This window comes from Mastomys coucha, unplaced genomic scaffold, assembly GCF_008632895.1.
Source record: "Mastomys coucha isolate ucsf_1 unplaced genomic scaffold, UCSF_Mcou_1 pScaffold14, whole genome shotgun sequence".
Taxonomy (NCBI): Eukaryota; Metazoa; Chordata; class Mammalia; order Rodentia; family Muridae; genus Mastomys; species Mastomys coucha.
In genome coordinates this window covers 17,760,901-17,777,178 of record NW_022196896.1, presented here as the reverse complement: position 1 = coordinate 17,777,178, position 16,278 = coordinate 17,760,901, and the positions used below count along the sequence as shown (strand labels likewise).

Sequence of the window (16,278 nt, the reverse complement as noted above, 5' to 3'; positions counted from 1 at the left end):
AAAAAAAAAGAACCAGATATTTGACGGCTGTGAAATCTAGACTCTGACTTTGTTAAAAATTCAAATGCACAGAAGTTCTTCAAATATTTTTTTTAAATATCTAGGCTACTATGTGCTTGCCATTTAGTACTTGTACTTGATGAATATCAAAGCATCTGGAAAGAGCAAAATACCCAGGCAGAGGTGACCCCAGAACATCCTCTGATGTTTGCTCACCAGCAAAAGTTTTGTGAGAATGTATTCTTAGTCGAGTGGGGAAGTTGTCAGGGAACAAAGTGTTTCCTGACAAGATTAACAAAGCCCCCAGGAAAAGTCCAGAGGTGACTTGAGCTCCTGTCCCCAAATATAGCCCAGCGGGAAATTTGCTTAATGAGAACAAATATTTAAAAGTTTTAGTCTCTCAACAATGGAGATGATGCTTTCTCACAGATGACATTTAGAATTAGTTTTATTTCTATTGTAGGAAATACATGAGAAAATAGATTTAAAACTAGAAAAGTCCTTATTTTAAAAACATTTCTATTTTCTATAGTTATCAAAGCATTAATAGTTCTGAGTTGTGTAAGAGAGCAGACTAAATTTATACCTCATGCTAAGACTTATGGGTTAGTCTTGTCTGAAAGTACTTGTCTGAAACTGCTCTTTTTCCTCCTCCAAATGTGGCCAGTGATGCATAATTACTGTACAGGACTCTAAAGCATTAATTTGGATTAATTTATAAAAATAACTCACAAAATTATGGCTCACAGTAAGCACTGGATAATGTTACCTAGGAATGATACTATGTACTGAGTCTCCCCGAAACTTGATTTCCTAATGTTTAAATATGGTAAGATATCACCTGTGCTAAAAGAAACAATTCTTTGTTATACATATAATGTTTATCATTTCTGAAGGTAGAGGCACATTTCATATCTGTGAGGTAAAAGTTCTTGTTCTTGTTTATCCCTACATAACATTAAATCCTGGCTGATTATTTGATACCATAACACAGAGAACATCTACACTGATTTTAGAGTTGATGAATATTGAAACTTTATATTCATCAGTGCTTGAATGTCCAGATTTGTAGCAATACATAACACAAAATGACAAAAGTATGTTTATGAATATTCTAAGAATTCTTGAAAAATCTGTCCAATCCCATCCTAAAATTCAGTGAAAAATGTTTATACAACTCAAACATCAATTTTTTTATATTTTCTTTATTTACATGTAAATTTCTCCTTTCCCAGTTTCCCCTCCAAAAAACAAACAAACAAACAAACAAAAACAACAAGAACAAACCCCTGTTGCCTCTCCCCTCCTCATGCCTGCCACCCCACCCTCTCCCACTTATTGGCCCTGGCATTTCCCTACACTGGGGCACAGAACCTTCACAGGGCCGAGGTCCTCTCCTCCTATTGAAGATCAAATTTGCAATCCTCTACTTTACACATGCTGCCAGAACAATCAGACCCACCATGTGCAGTCCTTGGTTGGTGGTTGAGACCCTGGGAGCTCTGAGGGTACTAGTTAGTTCATATTGTTGTTCATCCTAAGGGGCTGCAAACCCCTCAGCTCCATAGGTCCTTTCTCTATCTCCTTCATTGGGGACTGTGTACTCAGTTCAATGGATGGCTGTGAGCCTCTACATCTGTATTAGTTAGGTTCTGTCAGAGCCTCTCAGGAGATAGTTATATTTAGGCTGGCTTGTCAACCCAGATGTCCCTCAACAGAGGAATGGATACAGAAATTGTGGTACATCTACACAATGGAGTACTACTCAGCTATTAAAAACAATGAATTCATGAAATTCTTAGGGAAATGGATGGATCTGGGGAGTATCATCCTGAGTGAGGTAACCCAATCACGAAAGAACAAACACGGTATGCACTCTCTGATAAGTGGTTATTAGCCCAGAAGTTTGGAATACAGGAAGAACAACCCACAAACCACAAGAAACTCAAGAAGTAGGAAGACCAAAAGGTGGACATTTCATTCCTTCTTAAAAGGGGAACCAAATACCCACGGAAGGAGTTGCAGAGATTAACTATGGAGCAGAGACTGAAGGAAGGGCAAACATCAATTTTTTTATCAAACATTCCAATGTATTTCAAAGAGAGTACTAATTTGATTCTTAGACACAGAGAAACAATAGCAGTAATGATGGTTAGGTCTTTGTTTTCTGGTTTTAAAACTTTATGTTTTAATAGGTACACAAAACTTTGGTTGAACAGTTAAAACATGCCAATTCATAACATATAATTTTGCTTTGAATCTGACAGAGATATTTCTAGCAAGCACTAGCCAGTGTTTCATGGCCTGACCAGTAAAGTCATATGATTGATATATTTTGTGTTTGATTTTCTTTGTGTGTGTGTATGTGTGTGTGTGTGTGTGTGTGTGTGTGTGTGTTTGATTTTCAATTAATTGATGTTGTGTGGTCAGAAAACTTTTCCTGTTGCCAAATTTTTACAACCACTCAATTCAGTTATGGGACTAATATGGGGTCATAGGCCACAGTTTAAGATGCTAGGATATATATCAAATGTATATTCAAATGTGAACATATTTACATGTGATGTAATGATAATTCTTAGTCTATTTTTTTTTTTGTAAAAAAATACCCAGACCTGGATAACTTGTAAGGAACAGAAATTCATTTTGCCTCTCAGGTCTCTAAAGTTCTTCCTAAGCAGTGAAGTCTAAGTGGTAGCGTCCGTTGAAACCTTGAATCATAAGATGGCCAAGATGTCACATGGTGAGAGAGCGTGCTGGTGCTTCTTAGACAGCAACATTTTTGTTTTTCTTTTTCCCTTTTTTGAGACAAGCTCTCACTGTGTAGCAGTGGCTAACCTTGAACTTGCTGTGTAGAGCAGGCTACTTTGGAACTCACAATGCTCTATCTCCCTAGTGCTATTTAAGTGTGTGGCACCACGCCCTGCGGGAAGCTCCTTATTGTAATGGAGACCCTGCCCTCATGACCTCATTAGCTTCCCAAGTCTCCACTTCCAATACTATTAATGTTTCAATTTAGGAATGGTTTTCTAATACATAAATGTCAGGAAATGGGCAACAAGCCTCTGTGTGTGTGTGTGTGTGTGTGTGTGTCTGCATGCCTGTGTGTCCAAGTTGGTAGCTGACATTTCTCTAAATACACCGTGTCTCTGATATGCTCACAGAACTACTTCAGTTCCTGCACCCAGCTTTGAGTGTGTAATCACATATAACAAATGAAGGTTAAGACAGGAGCCTGATAGAGCTGTCTCCTGAGAGGCTCTGAGAGTACCAGACTAATACAGAAGTAGAGGCTCACAGCCATCCATTGGACTGAGTACAGGGTCCCCAGTGAAGGAGTTAGAGAAAGGACCAATGGAGCTGAGGGGTTTGCAGTCCCTTAGGTCGAGCAACAATATGAACTAACTAGTACCCTCAGAGCTCCCAGGGACTTAAACTCCAACCAAAGAGTATACATGGTAGAACCCATGGCTCCAGCAGCATGCATATAGCAGAGGATGGCTAAGTTGATCATCAATGGGAGGAGAGGTCCTTGGCCCTGTGAAGGCTCTATGCCCCAGGGTAGGGGAATGCCAGGGCCATTAAGCAGGAGGGGGTGGTATGGTGAGCAGGGGGAGGGGGGAGGGAACAGAGGATTGTTTTAGGTTTTGGTTTATTTTATTTTATTTTATTTATTTATTTATTTATTGGAGGGAAACCTGGGAAAGGAGATATTGTAAATAAAGAAAACATCTAATACAAAAATAAAAAAGGAGGCGAAAGGGAGGGACTGGGAGGACAGGAGGGAGGGGAAAGCTGTGACTATTATGTAAAGTGAATAAGTTAACTCATTTTAAAAAATAATTAAGAATCTTCCTAGTTGAACCTTCTTTATAACTGAATGTCACAAAACCACACAAAGTCAGTCCTTTAAGGATAGTCAGATTTCTACAGCAGATAAAAAGTTTTCTGTTTTCAGTAAAAGTGATTAGTAATATTTCATAAATGGGTATATGAAATGGTGGTTTAGTTCCTAATCCTGCAGCCTTTTCACATAATGATATCATGCTTTGATGGTGTGACTCTTCCATTCCCTCTCATTGTCTGAATACATTATGTAGCTTAATAGTTCCATAGATGAACAGAAAATAAAAATAAAAATAAAAAAGTCCTTGAGCTGTCTAACGTAAGAGCAACGAATGGGTCCTGGATTAGAATGAATTCCTTTATTTCCTCGACTATTACTCAGTACAAGCTTCTTTTTAACCTGGAGACATTTAACTGTAGTCTTTGGGAAACTCTACATGAAACTGTGGATATTAACGGAGGAGCCTTCTTACTAAGCAATTTAATGAGTAAAACTTTCCACCCATGGAATGCTGCAGAAGCATTTTGTGGATAAGAAGGGGAAAAAAAGATGCTATTTAAAACATTGCTGAGAGAGTTTGGGCAAAATCCATCTGGCAGACAGACTACTTCTTCCGTTCAGAAACTCATCAAGCACTCCAAACGTGCAACCTGTAGGCAAGTTTAATTAAAGCTTGAGAAATCTCAAAATAGCCTGACATTTAAATATGTTATTTCCGCTCTTGCATAGTTTGGCATGCTCACAGAGGTTCTCTGGGTGTAGATTAAGCTCCCCAGTGACATCCTGCCCTGCCTAAGTACTTGATTACTCTGTATTAAAAACCACAGGGTGTGAATGAAAACTAGCTTATCGAACCTGTGTACTCCCACTTAATAGACAAGGAGGAAGGCAGATAGAAACTTAGGTAGATGAGTTGGTTAAAAAATAATAATAATTGTGGTAGATGACAGCTAGCTAGGTAGGTAGGTAGATCATACATATACACCATGTATGCATGGAATGCTGCATAGATGTGTAGAGAGATGGAGTGAAATGTGTTTCTTTTGTCTTCTCCGGCAAAAGCAGTCACTGACTAAAGCAACCATGCACTAACACAGTCACAATGAAGGATTCTAAATACATATATTTTGTCCTGAAGGAGTAGTTTAATTCTTCTGTGGTTTGGAGAGCCCTGTCCTTCCTTTTCCAACCCCCATCTTCACCGTTAGGTAGAGGTAAGTGCCCAACTTAGAATTAGGTCCTCTTCCTCACCTTTTTCTTTTGCTCTGGTGTTTGTTTCTGGCTTTACTTTTGGGATTGTTTGTCTGTTTATTTGTTTGTTTCGAGACAATGTGCTATTATGTGGTCCAGGCTGACTTGCAACTCATGGTCCTGCCCAAGCCTCCCTAATGCTTAGATTATAAATGGTGCCACGGTACCCAATCCAACTCAGCTTCAGCTGAGCACTTTGCATGATTCATTTTTTTCTCCTTTCTTAGCATAATAACTATTCTTAGCCAGGTTCAATGGTGCATATCTCTAACCCTAGCTACCCATTCATGGTGGGGGAGGATCATAGATCCAAAGGCAGCTGCAGGTACCCAGTGATGCCCAACCTCAAACATGAAAGCACAAACATTTAAAAATAACAGTACTTCTTTCCCTAAAGTGTTCACGTCTATTTTAAGCTAGGTCTAAGCCTGCCTTCAGTTAATACTTCACAAGTAGAATGCCCCTTAGCACAGTTCCTCCCTGCCCACCCTGTGATACTAACAATCACTTCCCCATATTCTGTTATTAAACACACATATACACACATACACTATATACACACACTGTGAGTTTGTCACTTAAAACAATCCCTGTGGCACTACCATTCACTTGCCCATATTCTGTTGTTAAACACACACACACACACACACACACACACACCACACACTGCGAGTTAGTCACTTAAACCCTGTGGCACTATCACTCACTTGCCCATATTCTGTTTTTAAACATCTACCTATCTACCTATATATGCACACACACACACACACACACACACACACACACACACACACACACACACAGTGCCACTTTGTCAAGATGATTAAACAATCATCTTCTAGATAAGAAGAGAGATCTGTTTTCTTTCCCTTCATTCATTCCTCTCCCAGTGTGCTCTCCTTTTCTATGGAGACCTGAGTTTCTGATCTATGCTTTGATTTTGTTTTTGATTTTTTTTCTGCTTGGGAATTCTTTGAACATTTCCTTCAGGGCAGGTCTCTCAGGAATAGATCCCCTCAGCTTTTGTTCATTTGAGGAAATCTTTGTTTCTCCTTTACTTCTGGGGAATACTTTCACTAAATACAGAATTGCGGGCCATAGACATTTCTTTTAACGTTGAATGTTTCACTTCGCTGTCTAGAGATGAGATTGCTTTTGGGTAAGACATTACTGTGGTCCTGGTCTATGTATAGCTCAAGTATTTTCCATTTTACATTCTTTCAAGATTTATTCTTTGTCTTTGGTTTCTTGTAGTTTGAATATGACATGCTATGAGGACTTGAGGGGTATTTGTTAATTCCTTTGTTATATTCATTCTTTATTTTTTCCCTTTTTATTGTTTAAAAGTTCATGCATGCACATACCTTGCCTTGACCACATTAACCCCATCCAGGTCCTTCCCCTATAGCTCTCCCTGCTTTCCATTCCACTTAATGGGCTGTTTTAATCCTTCTGAGTCCTCTTACTGCTGTCTGTATGTGCATGAGTATGGGGCCATCTACTGGAGACTGAGTAACCTCTCCGGGACCACATACCTAAAAAAGAAACCTGACTCTCCCTCCACCCAGGTCCTCATGAGGAGTGGGAGTTAATGAGCTCCTCCTCATCCAAGCTGGGATTTTTTGCTGGCTTATGCATCCAATCGTAGCCACTGTGAGTTCCTGTGTGCACAGTCCTGTCATGTCCTCCAAGCACTGTTTTACTGTTCACTACATTTGCCCCTTCTTGATCCCTAAATTTAGGGAGTAGCTCTATATATTTACAGCTGTGTGCTTCGTAGTCTCTTAGTCCCTGCACATTGACCAGTTGTGAATCTCTGTATCACTAACTGCACACTACAGAAGAGAACATCTCTGGTGAGGGCTGAGAGATACACTAATTCTTTATCCCTTTTGATGTCATCTGATCTCTCAGCTTCCGTGGTTCGAGTGTTTGGCATTAGTTTTGGAAAGCTCTTGAATGTTATGCTTGTAACATTTTTTCCCTTTCTTTTTATCTCCTTCTGGTTTTCCAGTTAGGTATATGTCTCATATTTCAAAGTGATCTTTGTGTCCCTAGTTCAGTTCTTCTTGTTCCTTTTGCATGTTAGTCTAGAAAACTTCCATTAACTTACATTCAAGTCCATGGATTCTTCTCCAGGCCATCAGAAGCATTCTCCCTCTCTGTTACAGCATTTTTGATTTCTTGCAATTGTTTTAGATTCTTCAAATTGTCATATTTATATTATATGCTTTTTCTTGCATGATTCCCCTTTTCATTATGTTCCTTACTGTATTGATTACAGTTTTTAAATTTTTCTGTATGTGAATTCTAACACCTGTGTCATCTCATCTGTTTCTTCCATGTGCTTTGGTATGTAATTTGTTAGTGCCCCAATCATCTGCTGGAAGCTAGAAATGAGGTAATGAGAAGTGAGGTAGATGAACACTTAACATCAGCTTCTCACTGTTCTAACAGGAAGCTGTGGTATATGCATTTGTCGGAGCTGCAGATGACAAAGGCTTCACACGCCTCTTGGCCTCTCTCCTTTTTCTCCCTTAATGACTACACTTTCTTAAGTATTCTTCCTCAGAGAAGTTATGTTTTCATTGCAATTCATACTATGATATAGGAGTGGGGATAAAGAATGGAGAGGAAATCATCTAAAGTCACAAAATCGAGTCTCCACCTTTTGAAGTATGTGTGAGCTATGGCCTTACAGGACTTGTTTTGCTTTCCATCCCTTAGATAAATGAAAAATGCTGGAAGGGCTGCACTAGGGAAAAACCTCCTTCCTCAGCAGGGGTAAGGTTCTTGTCACAGGATTTTCCCTGTTCAATTACATTAAAATATTATTGCAGCAGGAGGCCTGTGATTGGACAGGGAAAAGGGAAGCATGGCTAGGCTTTGCAGGGACAGAGAGTGACAGAGGAGGGAGGAAGAGAAGCCAAGATGGAGACAGATGGACAGAAAGAAGATCCTGAACCAGCATGGCTTTAAATAGCTACAGAGAGATATGGTATTATCAAAGATAGAGTAATTGGGATAACTTGTCCAATCTAGGTGGGCAGCTGGTACCATTATCAATTGGCCCTGAAATTGTGTGGGCATCTTGCATATTGAGAATTTATTGATATATAAATCTGACTTGTTAATTATAAGCTTCTAGAGTTTTGTTTCTACCAGGTTACTGGTAGTTATGGCGGCCTACTGCAGGACAGTTGTTGTTCAGGGCTGGCGTGGCAACAAAGGGAACTTGGGAGCTCCAGCCCTACTGGAGAGTTGGCTGGCAGAGAGTAGCTGGATGGAGCGCGAGAACTTGGTAGTTCTTTTTTAATACTTCCCATTATAGATCCTAGCAAAGAGTTTTCCCCTAAACAGGAAATCAGATGAACACTGGGCATGAATGGTTGCAATTATTGTTTTTGTTTTTGTTTTTGTTTTTAACTTTTATTGCATTATCAGAAAAGTTACATGATTTCAATTTATCTGAATTTTTTAACATTTTAAAACATATTTCAATTAAATAGAATTGAATTGCATTCTTGTTCCCCTTTTGTACCACCGCTCCTCCCATAGACCCCCCTTCAATACCTATAATATATTTTTGTCGTATTCCTTAAAATTTATAAAATATTATAAAAAAAATAAGTTTTATAAAAGTTGTTTGATATAAAACAAAAATCGTTTTAAGTCTTATGTAGATGCTTGTCTACAGCAATAGTGAAAATACATTTTTCTCAATATAAATAATAAATAACTCCAAGCATATTAGCTGTATACTTAAAAATAATACATCACTACTAGTATTTTCTTAAATGAACATGAGTATATAAAGTCTTTTTGTTTGTTTTGTATTTAGTAGAGTTTAAAATCTTGGCTCTTACTGTGGTACAAGCCCAAAATAAGAAAAATTTTTAAACATTGGGTTTCATTGTAATAAGGCTGTACTTCAATGACCCTCATATCACCAAAGGATTTTACCTCCATTGTAGCAAGCTGAGAGTTGATAGTTCTGCTGCACCAAGAAATGAAATGTAGGCTAGATTTTTGGATACAGATTTCCTGCTATGATCAAAGCTATTTGACTTGAGTGAGTGACTTCATTCTCAGCCCACAGAGAACAGGTTACATTCATTTAAGAAATGGTGTAGGTATTAAGATGGTCTATCCATAAAGTCATTCACCAACTGTTTCAATGAACAATGGTTCTGCTTGGAGGGTGGCACAGACATTAAGTGAGGGTAAGAATTTGGTTCATTGGCTGTGATAATTTGGAAAAGCATTAATCTCAGAGAAAGAATAACTTTTAAAGTCCTCTTCTTCAAACTTGATACAAGAGTTACAAATGTCAAGCAAAGCATTCAGTCTTACTTTGTTGTTCTCTTACAAGCCACCTCCCTAGTTAATCGTCTATGTTTCTTTTGAGTATATAAATACTTTTGAAATATATCAGCTGTTCTGAAAACCATAGTATAATGTAAAAAAATGAAATAAACAATACTACATATAGAGAGGCTGAGATAGGAGAAGCAAGATTTTAAGACCCTTATGTTGTACACAGCAAGACACTGTCACAAACAAACAAGGTGACAGTGTATATAGATTGTACAATGTTGGACCTAGTTCTCCAATTACCAAATTAGAGAGATCATTAGATGACAATCAACAAATTTCTAATTCCTCATACTATTGGATTTCAATCAATTAGGATATGTTGGTAATATTAATTTTCAAATTAATATATTAAGAAAAAGTAATTGCCTCTCCCTGTTGTTTTTGTTGTAAGAGGTGGAATTAGGTTTGTGTGGATTTGTTGAAAGATTACCTTCTTGATTCTTCTAGGGTGTAGTTTTGCTCCTTATGTTGATGTTTTCCATCTATTATCCTTTATAGAGCTGGATTTATGGAAAGATATTGTGTAAATTTTGTTTTGTCATGGAATATCTTGTTTTCTCCATCTATGGTAATTGAAAGTTTTGCTGGGTATAGTAGTCTGGGCTGGCATTTGTGTTCTTTTAGGGTCTGTATGACATCTGCCCAGGATCTTCTAGCTTTCATAGTCTCTAGTGAGAAGTCTGGTGTAATTCTGATAGGCCTGCCTTTATATGTTACTTGCCTTTTTTCCCTTACTGCTTTTACAGTTCTTTCTTTGTTTAGTACTTTTGTTGTTTTGATTATTATGTGGCGGTAGGAATTTCTTTTCTGGTCCAATCTATTTGGAGTTCTGTAGGCTTCTTGTATGTATGTTCATGGGCATCTCTTTCTTTAGGTTAGGAAAGTTTTCTTCTATAATTTTGTTGAAGATATTTACTGGCCTATTACATTGGGAGTCTTCACTCTCTTCTACACCTATTATCCTTAGGTTTGATCTTCTCATTATGTCCTGGATTTCCTGGATGTTTTGGGTTAGGAGCTTTTTGCTTTTTGCATTTTCTTTGACTGTTGTGTCAATGTTTTCTAAGGTGTCTTCTGCCCCTGAGATTTTCTCTTCTATCGCTTGATTCTGTTGCTGATGCTTGCATCTATGGCTCCTAATTTCTTTTCTAGGTTTTGTAACTCCAGGTTTGTCTCTCTTTCTGATGTCTTTATTGTTTCTATTTCCATTTTAAGATTCTGGATGGTTTTGTTCATTTCCTTCACCTGTTTGATTGTGTTTTCCTGTAGTTCTTTAAGGGATTTTTGTGTTTCCTCTTTAAGTGCTTCTAGCTCTTTACCTGTGTTCTCCTGTATTTTTTTGAGGGTGCTATTTATGTCTTTCTTAAGGTCCTGTATCATCATCATGAGCAGTGATTGTATATCTGAACCTTGCGTTTTTGGTGTGATGGTGTGGCCAAGACTTGCTATGGAGGGAGAATTGGGTTCTGATGATGGCAAGTAACCTTGGTTTGTGTTGTTTATTTTCTTACGCTTGCCCTCGGCCATCTGGTTAACTCTAGTGCTACCTGCCCTTGCTAAATCTGACTGGAGCTTGTCCTTCCTGTGATCCTGGTTGTGTCAGAAGTCCTCAGAATCAAGCTGTCTCTGGGATCCTGGGATCCTGGGCTTGTTAGATCACCTGGGAGTGTGGATTTCTCTGTGTGTCGTAGGACTGGCTGCAGAGCTTATGCCCAAGGTCTGCTCAGAACACTAACCCAGACAGACCAGAAGGAACCTGAGTCACTGGACAGGCTGAGTTCCTGTGTGCCTGCTCAAGCTAGTCCTAGTTACTCCCAGTGTTGGGACAGATGTTTGTTCCTGCTTACCTCTGATCCTGAGTATGTCAGAGTGCCTGGGAATGGAGCTTCCTCTAGGTGTTGTGGGACTGGCTGTGGAGCTTGCGCCCAAGGTCGCAATTATTGTTACCTATTAAAAAATATTTTTAGCCGGGCGGTGGTGGCACACACCTTTAATCCCAACACTTGGGAGGCAGAGGCAGGCAGATTTCTGAGTTCAAGGCCAGCCTGGTCTACAAAGTGAGTTCCAGGACAGCCAGGGCTATACAGGGAAATCCTGTCTCGAAAAACCAATATATATATATATATATATATATATATATATATATATATATATATGTAAAGTATAGTTCTCAATAGGAAAAGTATGCAATACAGCTATCTTCCAAAATTCCCTTAGGAAGAGAGCTTTTGAATATTTGCAATGGATGATTATATCTTTAAGGTGAGTGGAGCCTTTAGTGTACAGAGTGCTTAAAGTGAGATATTTTCTTAGTTTTGCTTCATGTTGTCATGATATATATCTTGTCAATAGCACTCAATAAAGAAAGGGTATGTTTGGTTTACAATTCCACACAATAGCCCATCATTGCAGGGAAGTCAAGGCAGAAGAAACCTAAAGCAACTAGTTATATCACATCTGAGGTCAAGACTAGAGAGCAACAAACACGTGCATGCATGCGAGTGTTCAGGTCTCTTTCTCCACTCCTTATAAGATGCTCAGAGAATGATGCTATCCACAATGGGCAAGTCTTCTGATCTCTTTTAACACAGTCAAGATAATCAACCACTAGACAACGTCTCATTAAGACTCCCTCTTCCGAGTGATTCTAGATTGTGTCACAGTGACATTTCAAATGAACCATGTGAGAGTAAGCATACACAATTTGCTAGATTCTGTATCTCCCATTGGGGATGACTTACTATGTTGACAGTAAGTCAACATCTTACAAACTTCCCTTGTGATACCAAGTCTACCAATGTATAACTGACTAATTAAATTTGCACTTTTCTTTGAGAAACAAAAGGAAAATGAATGGAGGATGAGTGAAACTGGTGACTGAAGACCTGTTTTTCATGTCTCACAGCCTTCTGGCCAAAGGAGGAGGAAACCGCAGGACAGCTGATGTGGTGGCCCACGGGTTTGCCAATCTTTTAACGCTGGACAAAAAGACTCTCCAAGAAATTCTGCTGCATTATCCAACTTCTAAAAAGCTCCTCATGAAGAAAGCTAGGTATGACCTTTAAAGCCCTAATAGAAGCAGATGTAATGGTGTACTCTTAGTGTCCCAGCACTTAGAAGGCTGAGGCCGGAGGAATGGACTAAGTTCCCAGGACAAATGGAACTACAAACTATATGGAAATATTAAGGTAGAGAAAGTTGGGTTTGCTCTATAAAATCTAAGATGAGGATAATTGTGTTACAGGAAGTAAGTTACAGCTTTTTTCATAAGATGCACCCTAATGCCTCATAGAGACTTAAGGTGCCAAGGTGTTGGGGGGGGGATACTCAGGGAGGCCCATACCAGCTCAGAGAAAGGGAGGGAAGATGGTGGAAGGATTGTGGGAGTGAGTGGCCTGCAGGGGGGCAATGAGCAGGATATAAAGTGAATAATTAAAAATTAATTTAAAAGAATAAAAGATATACCCCAAACTAAAAGTGAGTACACACTGAAAATTCAGGAGCAGGAGAATTTATCACTTTTTAGGGAGATTCTGAGAGCTGTCACAGAACTACCAAAAACAGTGTTATTCTCCTGTCACCAGAGTTCTTTTAAGCCAGAAGGGAAAGACCACACAGGCAATCCCTTCAAGAACAAGATCTGCCTTTCTTTTCCCACCAAAAGAAGAGACACCCCAGATGCTGAAAGTTTTCCTGGGAAACACAGGAAAAGTGGACCTCGGGAGACTCCTTAAAGGAAAGAGAAAACCAACTCCTCAGGTAATCAGGCTGACCTGAGGCAGTGACTGGGAGGCAGCAGCAGGAGTGGGGAGTGTCGCAGGGCACACATCCAGGCCAGCTCTAGTCAAGACATGGAGGTAATTTGGACGAATCTAACACTAACAGTTGTGCTTTGGGTTGGTACTTATTAGTTTAAATTTTATCTGCTTTTTATCACTACATGAAATCACCACAGGTTCAATTTAAATTAATGCCTGTATTCATAAATACACTAAAACTCAATTATTCATGAGCTCTACATGTGTGAATAGCCTTACGATAATTTACGGGTACTGCCCCCCAAGCCAACACATTTTTGTGTCAGTCATGACATGCAAAATATGAAAGAAAGAATAAAAGGAGGAACTCTGGTAGGTGTACTATCTGCTAAGTTTACCTCAAGTTCATGCTTGCTTCTTATTCCAGCTCTTACGGAAACAAATGACACAATGCCATCTGTTTGTTGCCATGGCTTTGTTTGTTTGTTTGTTTGTTTTGGCTTGGAGTTCTGAATTTTTAATTTAATTATTTTCCTGATTTTGTTGTACCAAGTCCAGTACTGTCCAGACTTCCTAAGTACCAAATTTGACAGTGTCACTGAGAAAGGAAGTACAGTATTATATAATCTTCACACAGGTTACTAGTTACAGTCACATTATGTATGTGCTCAGTGAGGAGGCATAATTCATTGGGTTAATATGCTACATTAAGTAATGTATTTCTAAAGAAAAACATACAATTGGCAAATTTATATATTGATCAGCTGATAAAAACAAAAGTGTCTGGTCTAAGACTCATAGGAATTTGGCCTGGTATTTCCCCTAGAAGTAATGGTTATATTTGCTAGTTCAGTGTAACTTAATAAAACAAACACCCATAGGTCATTAGACTTAACAAGAATCACAAAATATGTAACAAGAAGCAATTTCAAGCAGGAAGCAGTAATATATGGCTTACAGGTGAAGGGGTTACAGTCCTGGACAGTGAGGGAATCAGAGAGGCAAAAGCAGGAGACCAGATGGTCGCAGCATATCCACAATCAGGAAGCAGAACGAACAAGAGGAGGAGCCGAGCTATAAAACCTCAAGGCCCACATCTAGAGACAGTTTTTATTTGTTTGTTTGCTTGTTTGGTTTGTTTTGTTTTTTGTTTTTTTCCTCCAAGCAAGGCTCAATTCTACTTCTTAAAAGTTTCTACAACAATCCCAACTGTTGCTACCACTTGAGGACCAAGTGGTTTAAACATATCTAAATACATAAACCTATAAGGGACTTTTCACAATACAAGGTAAGAAATACATACACATAGAAACATAAATATATAAATCATGTCAACAACATACCATGAAACAACACTTTCAAAATTTATGAAAACATTTAAAAACAAAATAACCCTACAGATTTCATCAAGGTATCTGTGGCATAAATAGACCTAGTCATTGAATTTAGATTAGATCCCAGTGAACTACGGTACAAACTGCTTATCCACATTAAGAATTACATCTAGTCGCTTGGTAATTCCTAGGAATGTAAAGACTATGAAAGCATGCTGCTTCTCCTTCTTCTGTTGTTTCTGTTTCTCTTTGATGATCATAGTAAATCTGTGTAGACAAGGAATTGAGAAATAGAACAGGTATTCAGGCTCTTGAAGTTAATTGTCACAGTGTCACCAACACTGTTAGAAATGGGTAGCCATGAACCTCTCAGGAAATAAGAAAAACAAGTATTACAAACATCAAGTTTTAAGATTCTAAAACTCAGATTTTTAGGTCTTCTACACAGAACACCCTGGTAAGTATTAAGGGTGCAATGTAAATCAAATATCTCATTTATAGCAACCTAAAAATAACTATCTGTCCAAGTATGTGCTAAATATGTGATATTTCTACAGATAACATGAATAAACAGAACTAATTCAAAACCAATAGCACGGGTCTAGAGAGATGGCTCAGTGGTAAATGCACCTACCGCCCAGCCTGCCAACCGGAGTTCAATCTTGTACCCATATGGTGAAAGAATGAATCCACACCCTCAGATTCTCCTCCACCTTCTACACGGATGCTGTGGCATGTGAACCTACACATGTTCAAGTGCACACACACATACACACACACAATGTAAATTAAGAAACAATGCTCAAGTACTTATGAGAATAAGGAAATTAAGCAAGAAAAGAAATGTGAGTTTCTTCCTGAGGTTCTACCATGACTAGGAGACTTTCTAGTGCATATCATATATACATATTTATTAAAATTAAACATTTAAAATATCAACTCCCTAAAAATAGGCATTAAGCACAAACATTTAAACACAGGAAAGTTGGTAAAGAATGGCAGTGATCAGCAAGGCAAACACGATTCCTGTATTCATTTACTCATTCATTCATTCAGATGGTGTCTGTTTGGTGATAGCCCCACTATCTCAATTATGATTTCAACACTAGTTCTTTATCATGTCTTCTTTTAGAAATAAAGATGAAAGTTCCAAAGGAAGAAAAAGAAGAGGAAAAGAATATGAAGACAAAGGAACAGAGCTAGCAGAAAACAAAACAAACAAACAAACAAAACCAACCAAAACAAAAAGCAACAAACAACAAACAAACACTGGACAGGTCCAATGGCACAAGAAGTTCTACTATAGTGGAAGAAATGCCCCAGTCAATTAAAAGGCAGTTTTACCCAGGGGACATGCCTATCAATCTTTCATCAACAACTTGGCTCCTGCTACTGAGACTGGGGAAGAGATTCTGACTATAAAAGTCAAGGAAAAGGCTAAGCAATAAGTGTTTGATTATCTTTAAATGTAATCTAGCTCATTCCCAAAGAGATTCCTGGAAATTGTAGCTTAAATTAATGAGAGAAACTAACCTCACTGGGACCCTGGGAAACTGTAGGCAAATCCTTAGCTTCATTTCCAGTACTTTGTATTCATCAATAAGATTATTAAAAACCATCCTATTCACTGTTGTCAGGAGCCATAATGGGACAAGATAATAACTAGCAGGTAATCATCCTGAAATGGCCTGCTTTGGATTATTATATAACC

General features: G+C 38.5%; 1 protein-coding gene across 1 annotated transcript in view; it reads left to right on the top strand.

Annotated features, from left to right (window-relative positions):
• The window catches only part of Cngb3 (cyclic nucleotide gated channel subunit beta 3), a 214,879-nt gene extending 198,864 nt beyond the window's left edge, over positions 1-16,015 (top strand). Inside the window, 5 exon segments of the mRNA XM_031368771.1 lie at positions 12,381-12,527; positions 13,060-13,234; positions 14,278-14,301; positions 15,723-15,900; positions 15,903-16,015. Of these exon segments, the coding sequence (XP_031224631.1) occupies positions 12,381-12,527; positions 13,060-13,234; positions 14,278-14,301; positions 15,723-15,900; positions 15,903-16,015 (637 nt within the window).
• The last annotated feature ends 263 nt before the right edge of the window (positions 16,016-16,278 follow it).